Source organism: Felis catus, chromosome C1 (assembly GCF_018350175.1).
Source record: "Felis catus isolate Fca126 chromosome C1, F.catus_Fca126_mat1.0, whole genome shotgun sequence".
Taxonomy (NCBI): Eukaryota; Metazoa; Chordata; class Mammalia; order Carnivora; family Felidae; genus Felis; species Felis catus.
In genome coordinates, this window is record NC_058375.1 from 54994832 (window position 1) to 55009713 (window position 14882).

The 14882-nt window shown below is 40.3% G+C and overlaps 1 protein-coding gene across 1 annotated transcript in view; it reads left to right on the plus strand.

Moving 5' to 3' along the window:
- The first annotated feature begins 393 nt into the window (after positions 1-393).
- Positions 394-14882, plus strand: part of SGIP1 (SH3GL interacting endocytic adaptor 1) — a 204535-nt gene continuing 190046 nt past the window's right edge. The window contains 1 exon segment of the mRNA XM_019837194.3: positions 394-718. Within this exon segment, the coding sequence (XP_019692753.2) occupies positions 709-718 (10 nt within the window). The 5' untranslated portion in view covers positions 394-708.

A 14882-nucleotide genomic window follows, 5' to 3' on the forward strand; every position in this document is an offset into this window, starting at 1 on the left:
CGGACGTGTGCGGAGGCCACAGACATTAACATTTGAAAATGTGGAATTCCTTCAGGGCAAAAGGAGACGGGGATGGAAGCTTAAAAGTGTGCAGCTAAGACATCAGACTGCAGGGAATTAAGTTTTTCTTAAAAAAAAAAAAAATCCCCTCCGCAGAGAGCCACTTAGGTGCTCCTTTCATGCCCGAGTCCCCGTTAAGGTGGCAGCGTCTGATAATTAATCTCGGGTACCCAGCCGCTGCAATAGGCTTAAGAAGACGAAGAGGAGGGGCGGGGAAGTGCGTCACCAGGTGGGGAAGGGGCTGTGCGTTGGGTGCCAAGCGGGAGGGGTGGGGGTGGAGGGGAATAGGGACGGAAAATAGGTTCTGTGTGCTCTCCCGGGGTATTGTGTCAGGAGATGCAGGCTGGCTACCATGTGACGCGGTCCAGAGCTGAAGGGATTGGCCGAGGCAGCGCAGGCGGTGCAGCTCGGCCGGCTTGCTGTTCCTCTCCCTTTCTCTCGCAGCATCTTCCTGGGAGCCTGTAGGTGAAGCAGCACCAGCAGCATCCATGGCCTATCTTTGGGGTTAACATTTGTCTCATTTGGCTTCAGCAGTGGACGGAGCAGACCTCTCGGCAGCAGCGTCGTGAGGACTTAGCTGGGACCTGGAATCGTATCCTCCTGTGTTTTTCAGACTCCTTGGAAATTAAGGAATGCAATTCTGCCACCATGATGGAAGGTAGGATGCTTTCTGCTGTGGTTGACTGGCTTCAGGCAAGGTTTGGGCAGAACAGCGTTGAAGAATGCGTGCAGCCTGTGTCGGTGGCTGGTCTAGAACCTGGTTGCCAGGATTTGCAAGCAGAAATGCTGCAGTTTGCTTGCAGCGGACCAGGGCTCAGACTAATGGAATCAAACCACAAGGCTTCTGTTTAGCTCAGAACCTACAGAGCTCCCAGTTCTTTTGAGAGGAAACAAAACAAAACAAAACAAAACAAAAAAACTAAAGTGCATCCAGGGAGCTGAGATAGAGCTAAGAAAGAGCTTGCAGAGCAAATAAGTTGGGAGAGAAGATAAGGTTTTCTGCTCTGGGTTCCTGGGACTACACTGATTAAACATTTACAATGGAAACTTGTTTTCTGAAATTGACATTAGATAGGAGAGGTCATTGACTGAGTTATCCATGCTGTCATTTTCAGTGAACTGTTTAAAAATTTTTTTCTTAATTTTTGTAAGATATTTTTATCTCTGCAATTTACATCTTATTGTTGGGGTGAGAGGTGCAGCAAATTTGGTCCATAAACTATAGTTATATGGGGATGCCATTGCAACAGAATGAGCAATATGAGGAAAGTATCTGCGCCTCTTAGCCCTGGGTCCAGGGTGTTATCAGGTTAAAAAAAAGAATTTTGTGCTTCCTAAATGCATTCCATGCAATGATTCTTAGCCAAGCTCCAAATGATTACTTACTGATTACCTTTCTGCATTCAATATTGAGTATAAGAAGGAACTTTCCCTGGGGAGATGTTGTTTAAACTATATTTTGTTCTGCTAAATTACCCTTCCAAGCCTGAGATAGTGACAGCCAAGATTGCCTCAAAAAAGCACCAAGCTGATTAAGAAAGAAGCAGGCAGCCCTACCCCGGCTTTGATTTTGTTTTCACACTACAGGATGGTGCAAAACTCCTGGCCTTTCCTAAGATGACAGGCAGAAATTTGTCCCCAGCCTGGATTTCACAATGCAGAATCGAGTGCATAATGGGTCTCAAATCAGCCATGAAAATGGCAGAGAGGCCACCTCTTAAAGCCAAGGTCTGTCCTACAGATTTTAAACATTCCTTAGAAATTTACCAAAATGGAATAAGAGGAGGATGGTTTCAAAAAGCAGTCGTGTAGCCTGCACTAATTTGGCAGAAATGAATTCTTTTTGCTCTCTCTGTTATCACGTCAAAAATTGTTAATGTAATCTTGGGGAGTGAAGAATTCTACAGTCATGGCCCACAGATTTTAGAAAATAGCTTTAAAAGAGAGATTGGGTATCGTTTTATTATGGAGCCTGGCCTCAAGCTAGTTCTTTAAAATACTGGTCTAAATAAACTGAGATTACTAATGCTCTAAGATTAAATCATTTTCATTAATTCAAAATGAATTTAATCTTTGAATAACAAGACAAGACGAACAGAAAGTGTATTACTGATACACTTTTCAATTTAAACTCAGGTGGATTACCCTCTTCAGAAAAAAAACAAAAACAAAAACAAATCTTGTCTATAGAGGTACTGTATTTCTCCAGCTAAATTTCAGTTGCAGTATCTCTTAAAAAGAAATCTGCATACATTCTGATTAGGTTTGAATCTTACACATGAGAGTGGAAGATCATTCATTTTTACTTCTTGCTTTGCAAACTATGGAGTTCAAGCGTCCTTTTTGAAGGAAGTTGTATTTATTGATGCTCGTTAATGACTCTCCTGGAAATATTGTCTATTTTGCCATCCCAGAATGTCAGTTCAAAGCCCTATGATAAGCTTATCTGAGCTGCCTAAACTGAAATGAGAACTGTAACAAAGACGTGTGTAGGAGCTGAATTAGCACTATTGCTCTGGGTTTGCCAGATTGATCTAATGAAGGATGTTATCTTAGCACTGTTGTGAATTAGAGGTGACACTATGGATCCCTTCCATCAGATCCCTGCAAAAGGAAATGGACAAGTGTTCCCATTGGCTTCAAAATTTACATGAAACTAATAATTTGTATCTACCCACGGTTCCTACTTAAATGCTTTTCAAGACTTATTATCTTAATGGTTCCTGACCTTAGAAAGGCAGGTAGGAATCTTAACCAGAAATCAATTTGCCCGGCAATAGCATTTCCACTTAGTTGCCAGTCTTTTTGGCAATATATACATGTTTCTGATACTGCATCCCAGAATTTCACCTCCAAATAGCTCTTATTCTGAAGATGTGGCATAGCAGTTACCATATCCATTAATTCACCCCTAGAGGAAGTTAGGTTGTTCCATCTATCACAATAACCTTGGAAAGATAAGGAACCCCCTAAAGTCACCCTAAATCCTGTCATGGGAGCCCTCTGCTGAAACATCAGTGGGCTCTGAGAATGTGTCACCCAACATTAAGATAGTTAAAATTGTGTCTCTCCTCGACTAGTACATGTCATACACACACACACACACACACACACACACACACACACACAGAGTTACACACATGTAGTCGTCAACACTACATTATTAACACTACATTATCAACACTAATTATTAAGAAAGGGAGAGACCCTACATTTACATTGTGTATGTATATATATTTCTATATTCACCAGAGTCTGTTAGTCTGCTGCTCAGGAAAGCATGGCCATGGCAACTTTTCAAAGCCACTTCTCTACTTTGTGTAAAACAGGAGTAAACAAATAGTCTTCAGAATGGCTCATAGTTTAGGTTTGTGTTCTTGTTTTGATGGAACAAGATATGAGCTCCATTCATCCAATGCCTATTAGAAATTCTGGTCATAGATGAAGAACATTACTACCTCCACAGTGATACTAATGTCATATAAGGTAGTGAAATAATTCTGCAGGGGCCTCCAACATGTTACCAGTAGTTTGTGGCCCCATGATTCCTTTCAAATATTTTTATTTAAAAACATGCATTTTAATTTTATATTTGATTCACTGATTCCTGCAGTCTTTATTTTTCGGCAGTGGTTGGTATTGAGTTGTGTCTTTCCTAAAGTATGCCACGTGATATGGAGCCTTCCATGGTATGAATGTGAAGGGAAGGAGGGTGAGCAAAGGGAGTTATTTGCTTAAAGGCACATGCAGGGGTTAAGCTTACAATGCGGTCTATGTGGTTTGGGCAGCTCATCAAGGATTCTGTTGTTTTCACATATTATTATTAAAGTTTGAAAATGCCATTTTAGCTACCCCTTCCAAGATAAGTGAAGCTAAGTCAGGGTTTCTTAGGAAGTCTGTTTACTTGTAGGGCAGCCTGGGAAGTTGTCCCTTGTCTTGAAGAACTGCACCAAAAGTACTTGTTTTTAGTTCCATGGTCAGGTTCTTAGGTACTATACTGGAAGGATAAATGTTTGGGCACCAGTGGTTTCATCCTGTATAACAATTTTTGAGATTAACAAGCATATTGTTAATGGCTTACTGGATATAATTGATTTAATAAATTTTATTATATTTACTATTCACAATAACCTGTGAATAAGTGTATTCTGCATGCAGTGGTTTTGGTGTTCTTTTTCTAAATTGGAAAAATAAAAAATAATATTTTGAGGCAGAAAAATGGCAGAATGGAATTTGAACCCAAGTTTGTGTTTTTTAAATCAATTCAAGGCCTAATAGATGGTATAAAATGAATGAGATTCCTTTATTATGTCATATCTGTATCTATATCTATATCTATATCTATATCTATATCTAATCTATATCTATATCTATATCTATATCTATTTTGCCTCCTTGAATTGTAGAGGAAAAACAATGAACCAGCATCATCACCTGGCTGTTTTGCCACCAGCGTGTTTACCTCAGAAAACATAATACACATTTTTCCTGAATTCTCATAAATAGAGATGAGAGTTTTCTGGACCCAAGTTCATTTAACAACAAAGCTCATATTTTTGACCCCTCATAACATTTCAATAGGAACCATTTTAAAATTTGTATCAAGATGGGCATCGTAACCTAATTGAAAACTAGGACTTGATTTCTTTTATGGCATATTCTGTCTCTCTTTTTTTTAAATATGAATACTCACAGGACCATGCCTTTTAATTCCTCATTATTGCCTTTTATCTCCAAAATTATTGTTTAGACAATTTTGAACAATTGTAGATTAATTGAGCTTCTGTTGTTGCAATGAACCTTATAATAGTAAAGATTTTTTTTTTCTCCGTCTAGAAATAGAGTTTTATTTATTTGGAAAATTCTTTGATGTGATCAAAAAGGAACAAAACATTTTCAAGCTGGAACTATTCATTTTCTAGTTAGCTAAGAAGTTTTAAAGGGAATTCTCTTAATTTCCCAGAAATAGTGAAGTTATTTTGGAAAATCTTAAGCATGCATATGAGATTCTAATACATGGACTATCGTTCATGTAATTTCTCTCCTTCCTCAAGGTTCGGTGTTAGAAAGGGCCTTCTTGTATGCATAAGTTCCCATACAACTCCAGAGATCAACTTTAAATCTCTACAAAGAATATGCAGCTTTAAAACAATTATCTTAGCTAAACCATTCTAGAAGACTGGGTAAATCTTTCTGTTGGATTTGACCCATACGTTATCCATGTCTCAAATAAACAAATTGCAGGAAGTCACCAGCTCACAGCTTTTATGTTCCTGAAAGTTTGTTTATGAATTGCTCACTTGAAACAAATTTTCCCATAGGGATAATGATATATATGATGATTAGATTCCCACACTGGTCCTTCAAAGGCTATTGACCCATTATCTAGTTGAAATACTAAATATTTGCAATGAAATGTGTGAAGAAGAGTACTGATACTGCAGTAAGTAGCCAGAAGAGAACCATGGAATTAAATGTGTTTTCAATTTTAAATGTTGCTATTTGTAAAAAGGAAGGTCTAATTAGAGGACAATGAGATGGAGAGAGAATTTGAAGGTAGTTTTTAGGTATATTTTCAGAAGTTTTAGAGACTTATGAAACTGGATTTTCAATTATCTTCAATTTTACTTCCATACTTGTGGTTTACTTTTTCTCAATTCAACTTTATCATATATACTGCTGTTGAACTGTGATTAATTTCATTATGGAAACTCACAAATGGAGTTAATAAAGGGAGAGAGAATTTACTGAGATGATGGTACAGGAGTTGAAAGGGAGAAAACGCTTAAGGGATTATAACGGATTTGGGCTCACGTGTCTGAAAAAGTCCCTGAAGATAATGAACTGAATAAGGAGATAGACAGGAACTGGGGGCAGGATCCCCTTAAGGAGAAAGTGGGTGTGTGGCAGAGGGGCTGGGTCTAACCGATTTCTCTGCTGACTACCAAATATTTCTGCGGGCACAGAATGGTTTGCTTAGAGGGACAGGGCTCCTGGGGATGGAGCTTTAGACTTGGAGAGGGGTCAGTCCCCTTTCTCGGAACATAAATGCCATTTAAGTGTATCCACAGAATGTCACAAAGATACTTAGAGTCTTTATTTAAATATCGTATATCATGTCACTTCCTTGTTGAGAAAAACTCCTCTATCTTCTCATTTCTGTTAAAATTCATTGCATACTGGAGACTGCACACTCTGGCCCACTGTGCCTCTCCAAGCTCATTGCATGCCTTACTGCCACTCTCGGAGTGTTTAGAAAAAATGCTTTCCTGCCTCAGGGCTTTGGCTCTGCCTAGGACACTATTTTGCCAGTTCATGGAGTGACCGATTTTCTTGTGGTCCTAGCAAAACTGCCACCTTCTCAGGAGGGCTTCCCTACCATCTTGTCATCCCAAGCTCTCAAACACACAACCTGGGCCACTGAGTGCATCCCAGTCTACCCTCTCTCCTCAGAGATGTATTTATGATTCATCATTATTTAATGGTGTATGGGCTGAATTTCTCAGAGCTAAGCTCCGCAAGGGCAGGAATCTGGTCTATCATATTCACCTCCTTATCTTTGGTTCTTGACACACAGTGGACACTTGGTGTGTTTATTTATTGGATAAATGAGTAAAACCAGATATAAATGACTCCAGTGACTTCATATGGTACCTTGTAAGGTGTTATTTGGTGCATTATAGTGGATGTAAGAAAAATAAATGCTCAAACTTGTTTTCTTGCTGGAGAAGAAACATGAAATGAGAAAAAGCAATGTATTATGAAGTGGGATATTGTGAGATACAGATAATACATTTTGAGAAGCAAAAGAAAAGAAATAGTCCATTTGAAAATATATGCATGAGCTTGAATTATTTTGGTGATTAGCTCCAAAGAAATGATTTTATAATACAAAGAGGCAAGTTATAGCACAGCCATTCAAAGAAGTTCCCAGGATCACTGTTGTCAATATGCTGTACATATTTTTCCTTCTCTCTCTCCCTTCTGCTCTCCTTTATTTCTGCCTTTTGCTCTCCTCTTTCATTCTTCCACCCCATCTTTCTCTTCCTGGGCAGTCTTTGCTTTTCTCTGGTTTATGACCAAATCTGAAAATCCTGGCTCCTGGAGCTAGAGTTTGACTTGGAATTTGGCAAAGTATTTTTAAATAAATAAATGAATATAAATGAGTGTAATGTTGTATGATATATTTGTGCAAGCAGTGGCAGTGTCTTATGGTATAGGAGGTTTTTCAAATGCCAAATTATTCCTGATCAGAGAATTCATTACTCTTGGAAACTCAGTATGGTCGTTGAATTTGTGCAGTGGATTTTTTTTGTAGAAAGAGCATGGACCCAGAAGTCAGACATGGGTTTGAGTCTTAAGTGTTGTGACTGCTTGGCTGTGTGCCTTGAAAAGGTTACTGTAACTTCCTGGGGTTCTGTTTGCTTGCAAACAAAATAAGAGAATTGATCTGCCTACCTCTAGAACTTCTAGCTCTAAGAGTTTCTGGCATTCATTGAATAGTTTGGAGTCTCCATTCTTACTGTCTCCAAGGTTTACACTGAATGATTGACCCCTTTTCCTCCCATCTCAAAATATACTTGTCCCTAACACAAAAGTAATTGAAATGTATTACTATCTTCCTTTTGTTGGATACTCCTCCTCCTTTGTTGAATGCTGCTCCTCGCACGTATGCTACAAGTTGGTCTTGCACCTTTAAGGTACTGGAAGAGAAAAGTGCAGTTATGCAACCCTTTTCTATAGCCCCTAGCATAGAACTACTTGCCGTGTACTCATCAGAAATCGCATGAATTATATGAATGCATACTAGGTGTTCGGCCCTGTTCCACATGCTAGAGGTTCAATAGTGAACAACAGATACAAAGTCCTGCCTATGTGGACCTTCCTTTTAGTGCGGGAGAGATAGGAAATAAAATGAAACACAGAGTACATTTGATAGGGATAAGAACTTTGGAGAAGAATGGAGTGGAGAAAGGGGATGGAGGAAGTAGTGGAAGGAGTGGGGTGGAGAGGCTTGCTATCGTAAATAAGGTGGTAATGGATGGCCTCACTGAGAAGCCATATAAGCACAGACTTGAAGGAGCAGAGGCAGTGAGCAGCCATTTAATTACTTGGAGGAGCAATCCAATGTGGAAGGAGGAAGAGCATGTGCAAAGGCCTTAGAATATGGGCAGACCAGCAAGGATAGGGAGGGAGATGTTCAAGAGAGGCACTTAGGGGTAATATATATAAGTAGACACTCGTGAGTCTTCAGTGGTAGTAAGGCCTGCTTCCTTTTGCATTAGTCACCATGAGCCTGTGTTATCCATGTGTCTAGTGACAGGTAGGAATTCAGAAGCCTGGCATTCTGACACGGGTTTTATGGTGCTTCTTGGACTCATTCTTTCCACATATTAAAGTAAATGGGTGAATATCACGCTCTTACCTTAGCTCATGGTTCCAAGCCCAGAGTTAGAGCTGAGTGTTCAGCTCCAACTTTAGGCTTGAACGTTTCCACGCAAGAGAAATGGTCCCATGACAAGGGTGACCCCGGAATCAAAATCACATATCAGTTCAGAAATGTTTGACTATATACAAAAGACCATCATTTGTATTTTTTGTTCATATCAACTCCTTCTTTTAATCGAGACTAGTATTTTAGGATTTTAAAAAAGAACCATGCAGAGTGACTCATGGTACATATCTTTAACAAACAGTATAATGAGTAAAATATTGTGCTCACTTAGGACATTGTCATAAGATTATATGACATTTGCATACACTTCAAACTTTCCAAAATGCTTCATTTATTCAGCAGATAAATCAGGAGCTTTTTTCTTAGTTTCAGGTATTCTAGGCACTATGAATATGACAGGCGAAAAAAAGGCAGCTGTCGTCTCTGTCCTCAGAAGCTTAGGGTCCAGTACAATGTTGTCACACACTGTTGTACATATGCTTTTTATTCTCACATCATCCCTGTGTGGTAGGAAGAATAGGTATTACCACCCTTATTTCAAATAGGAAGAAAGTAGAGCCCAATGATATTAAGTGACTTGCTTAAGGTGACCATCTTACCAAGTGGCAGAACCAGCATTTATTTACTATGCTTGACTCTTACCTGCTCACACCTGAAATTGTTTGGCCTGGGTCTCTGGCTGACAAGCAAACAACAGATTGACTAGATTGGACACAGTATTTCAAAAGCCTTCTTCAGTACTAAGCAGAGTAATTTTATCAGCAGGTTATGATCATTCAGATCAGCCATCAGCTTGAAGAAGGTCACCTAACACAGAAGTGTTTCATCCCAGTGGGCTCCTTTCAGTGACCCTCACTGGTTTTCCAGAATTTTATGATGAGGAGGGAAATGTGATATCAACCAGCCAGCAGACTCTAAACTTTCACAGCTTACCTTCTACACAACGTTTTATCAAAAAGCTTGGCTCCCGCTATGAACAAAAGCCCTTTCTCCCTGAGAAGGACAGTTCGGTGTTCACTGACATTCTGTGAAAGCCTTGACCGTTATCAGGAAAACATGATGGTGTGTGCTGCCATTGAAGATTAACCAATCTAGTCCAACCTCATTTTACAGCTGAGGAAACCAAAACCAAATGAAATAACTTACCCAAGGATTTTTATTCTCTCCGTAAGAGGACACGTCAAAGTTGATTTTTTTTTTTTTTTTTTTTTTTTACTAATGATTCCAAAAATGTGAATAGACAAAGACTTGGAACCCATGGTGTCTTTCACATTCAAAGGTGCTGAGACTGGTTGGGTGACTGCCCAAAGACACACAAATGAATGTGTCCCCAGGGTCCACCTCTCTCCTGAGTACACACACAATGTGGCCATTTATAGCTCTCTCCTGTGCTTCCATGTCTCACGCATCTGATGTCAATGAGTCAGCGCTGTGTAGAGGGAAGAACCAGGACTTGAAGGGGCTGGATCTCCTGACTAGTTCTATGACCTTGAGTGAGTTCTGGAACTGCTTTGGCCTCTGCATCCCCATTTGTAAGGTGGGAATAATGCCGGCTCCCTACCTCGTAGGGTCATTGTGAGGATCAAATGAGATAATAAATACGAAAACATCTGCAGAAGTGTGGTGTGTATGCCAGTTATTTTCTCAGATCATTCTCTCAGATTGATTATTACATGTGGTTTCTTAGCATTCAGGGGCTAGGTATTCCTGCTTGCTGTTTTACTTCTCAAGTAGATTATCGCTGCACCCTCTTTTGCAGATAGGCCTACAGATTTCTCTCCTCTCTTCACCATACTGTTAATTACTAGCATATTCTATATCATCCTCGATTCTCGATGTCCACAGGCTACGCTACCCGCTTCTTGACCGTGGAAGACATCACAACCAATCTCATCCATTTTTTTCTTTTAAAAAAAAATTTTTTTTAACGCTTATTTATTTTTGAGACAGAGAGAGACAGAGCACGAACGGGGGAGGGTCAGAGAGAGAGGGAAACACAGAATCTGAAACAGGCTCCAGGCTCTGAGCCATCAGCACAGAGCCTGACGTGGGGCTTGAACTCACAAACCGCAAGATCATGACCTGAGTCGAAGTCGGACGCTTAACCAGCTGAGCCACCCAGGCGCCCCTCATCCATTTTTTTCTATCTCAACATCTATCTCAGTGTCTATCTCAACATCATATACTGGGCTGCCCCTGCCAGTTGTTTGGAATTGGCACATGAGATGATATCACATTGCTTTCCCTACCACGGGCAGTTTCCCAAAGTTGAAAAACAATGACTAAAACAGGAATGTTAGGTGGTCTCGCTGTGCAGTCAGCCTTTACAGATGCCCTAGTGTATCACTGAAAAATGACATGTGAAAAATTGCTCATAGCACTAGGTATGGTAGCAGTGGTAGAAAATGGTCTGCAAGCCCTATAACAGGTAGGACCCTACTCCTGTTCTATAGACTCTAATCAGCAAGTTTTTCTTAGCCTCTTTGTTCCTCCAATTCAAAGAACTGTGACTACCAGGTAGCTAAGCCACAGTCAGTGTTTGGATTCACTCCTTATTTCTCCTTCCTGCTTGCCTCACAACAATAGGCCCTTTAGAGCTGTGGATTATCATTCCTAAAAGATCTTGGCTCTCTCCCTTTCATCCTCTGCTACCACCCCTGATCAGACTTTGGTGCTTCCAATCCATGCTTCTCACAGCCATCAAAGACATCACTTTCCCCCACTTGCCTTTGATTATTCCCATGCTTCTAAGACGAAGTGCAAATGCCCTGGTGTGCGGCATAACACTTTCATACACAGGCTGCCTTATCTGCTCATATCCCGCTGTGCCAGCCAGATGGGGAGCTCCTTGTCCTTCTCTTTCCCTTGTATATGCTCTTCTTTCCCTTTTCTGCAAGGTCGCAGTCTGTTCTGATCACTCAAGGTCAGACAGAAGTGCCCCTCTTCAATGAAGTCTCACACATTCCCCCACATTGAGAGTGAGGTGCTCCCTGAGCTCAGTTAGCTCTCGGTTCTTGCCCCTCAAAGCCACGTATCAGAAGGTTTAAGAGCACTGGCTTTGGAGTCAGAATGACCTAGGTGAAACCTCATGTGTGTGACCTTGGGAAGCTAATGCACCTGCTTCCTCATCTAGAAAATGGAAGTGATAATAACAGTTAACTTTCTGACGGGTAATTTGAGCACATGAGGTCATAAGGATTAAACCAGAAAGGGCACTTATAGCCAGTGAGTTCTCCAGAGATACAGGACCAATAGGTTAAGAGGGAGAGGGAGAGCAAGAAAGAGAGAGTCAGAAGGAGAAACGGAAAGGGTGAGGGAGAGGGAGAGGGAGAAGGAAAGAGAGAGACAGAGACAGAGGGAGAAAGATATTTTTAAGGAACTGGTTCACTTGATTGTGGGGACTGGCATTGCAAGTCTAGAATCCATAGATCAGACTGGCAGGTAGGGGTTGATGCTGCAGTCTTGAGGTAAAGTGTTAAGCTCTCAATAAATCTTAGCTGCTATTTTCTGTTATATACCTACCTTGTTTGTTCCTCCCCCAAGAACCAAGGACTCCTCCAGAGCAAGGACTGTATCTCATTCAATTTTGTATTCTTAATGTGTGGCATGTGTAAGTGCTCAATAAAAATCCAGTGAATGCATGAATGCTATTGAGGGATCACATTTTGGGGGGAAATATGCAATATTTGGCCCATAGTAAAGATGTATGAAATGTTACTCGGTTGGGAACATTGAAGGCACCAGTATGGTTCCTGGATGCCAGGCAGTCCCCAGGACTGTGCGTCCCCACCTCTCCCCAGAGCACCCATCTGCTGTGTAGGGTCACTCTGGCGGAGAGCCACATTCTGGTTCAGGAGTGTGCAGTTGATCTAGTATCTCACACAATCTGCCTGACTGCTTTAATTGTTTTGCTTTCATTTTGAGAGAGACCAGGTTTCATTGTAGAAAACTCAGAAAATAGGAAGATAACAAAGAAGAAATTGAAATGACCGATTATCGCATTATTATGGAATAATGAACTGCAGTTTGGCGAGTGTAGAACATGGACTTTGGGGACAATCTGAGGCTCTTCAAGCCTCAGCGATATTAGCGGTCAAGAGGGTGAAATAACACCTTCCTCATAAGACGTGGGGAAATTAAATAAGATAACATATGGACTTCACTTGGCATTTACCTGGCTTATTAAGTAAGCACTCAATGAATGCTAGCTCTTAATAGCTTTACATGCAAAACCAATATTTATGTCATAGAACCCAATTTGACCTGTAAATGTATATGCATACATGTGTATATATACACACACAGACAGACACAGCTTTCACAATTGACATTAGATTATAACCACTGTCCTAGGCAGTGTGTATATTTGTTAAGAGTGTAGGAAGGATCTGGAAGCAAACTTCCCGGCTGCAACCCTTGACCTCTGTACGCTTGCCAACTGTGTCAGTTTAGGCATCTCATTTACGTGCTTTGTGCTTCAGTTTCTTCTCCTGTATGAGATAATCCCTATCTGGAAAGGCTATGATAAGATTAGATGAACTTAATATATTGTACATAGTTATTATTATTTTTATAACATATAATATATATGTGTTATATAATATACATAAAGAACAGTATTTGGCACGGAGTAAACGATCAGTCAAGAAATGTTAGCTATCATTATCATCCCCCTGAAGTAGTCTCCAAAAGCATTATTTTTACCGGTTGTGGAATATGCCATTGCATCACAATTTATGTTATGATTTCCCTGTTGTCAGACATTTAGACTGTTAGCTGGAGCTTGATGTGTATATTGAGCTAGAATGGCTCATATTAATGAGTCATGTGGTGTGTCGTGAATTCTTCATTTTCATTTAATAAGATAGCCCTGTGAGGTGGTAGGAGTTCTGCATTAGGTTCTAGTCCTGACACTGCTCCAGCCAACTGAGTGACTTTGGACAAGTCATTTAACACTGGGGAGAGAAAGCAAAGTAGTAGAAAGAGAAATTGATTTTAATTCAAAAAATTCTAACATCTCCTGGCACCGTTCTTTATTAGCTATGAGGATGAGGCCAAAAATTTACCAGGTGGGTAGGAATTGATTTTTTATGTCCTCTTGGAAAGTCCTGGCTGTATATTTCAGGCAAGTCCCCATCTCTTCAATTTTCCCATCTGTGGGATTGCAAATGAGTTTCCCTGCCTTTCTCACTTGGTTGTAAATATCAAAGCACAAAATATATGTGAAAGTACTTTTAAAAGCAGTAAATTTACATGTAAATATAAAGTAATATTAGGGCTGTTGTTATGTTGAGTATCTTGGAAACTGTTTTCAAATTCACATTAGGTTAAATAAGTTTGAAGGTGCTAACCAGTTTTCAAATGCCCAGCTCTTATTACAAGGCTTTCTGGATGTATCCCCACTACAGTTAACTGTTCTCTCAGTAACTTCCACCCTTCACGCATACAAATGATTTTCTTCATTCCTGGATACTAGGAATGCACACCTTTCCTCATTTGATGAATTATTTATTTGAATGGGAAAAGCTACATAGAATTTTGTGAAACCGGGTAAAAATAATGTTTCTAATAATGAATATGCAGTGGAACAATTTAAAATGCATTTTAAAGTGTGTTCAAATGAAATCTATCTTGGCCTAGTTGCAAAACCAAATATAGTTCTGTATATAATCTCAGCAAGGTCTAATCCGTGCAATCTAATTGCCAGATCAAATTATGTAATCTGGATTTCTTGTGTTTTCCGCCATCTTCTATCTTTGTGGCAACCCACTTCACGCTGGCAGATTGAAGAGTAGAGATTTTTGCTGCCTTGATGAATTTTGGCTAAGATACAGAGGAAGTTTTTCAGTGGCAGTGAAATGCTGTGAGCTAGCCATGGTTCTAGATGTGAGATACAAGTGAGCAAAACACCTAGAACCCTCGCTCTCCTGGAGATTGCATCCGACTCTGAGGAAACAAGACTCACAAACCAAATGAATAAACAAGATAATTTCAGATGGTGGTAAAATCAATGAAAAAAAAAAAAAGACAGAATCATGAAAAGAGTGGGAGTCGTGGTGAAAGCTGTTTTAGGTGGTCAGGGAAGGCATGTAAGCTAACCCTTCTTCATGAGGTGACGTGAGAGGATCTGGGAGCAGAGTATTTCAGGAGTGAGAACTGCTGGGGCCAAAAAACTGCCTGGAACTTGGTAAAGCTCAAGGAACAAAAGAAAAGCTAATGTGGCTGGAGACCAGTGAAGGGAGGGGAGGGAAGCAGGAGAGAAGGAAGGCAAGATTCAGATCAAGCAGGGCTGTGTGGGCAATGGAAATGGATCTGGAATTGGTTGGGAGGCAATGGAAAGCCACTGGAGGGGTTTAAGGAGAAGTCA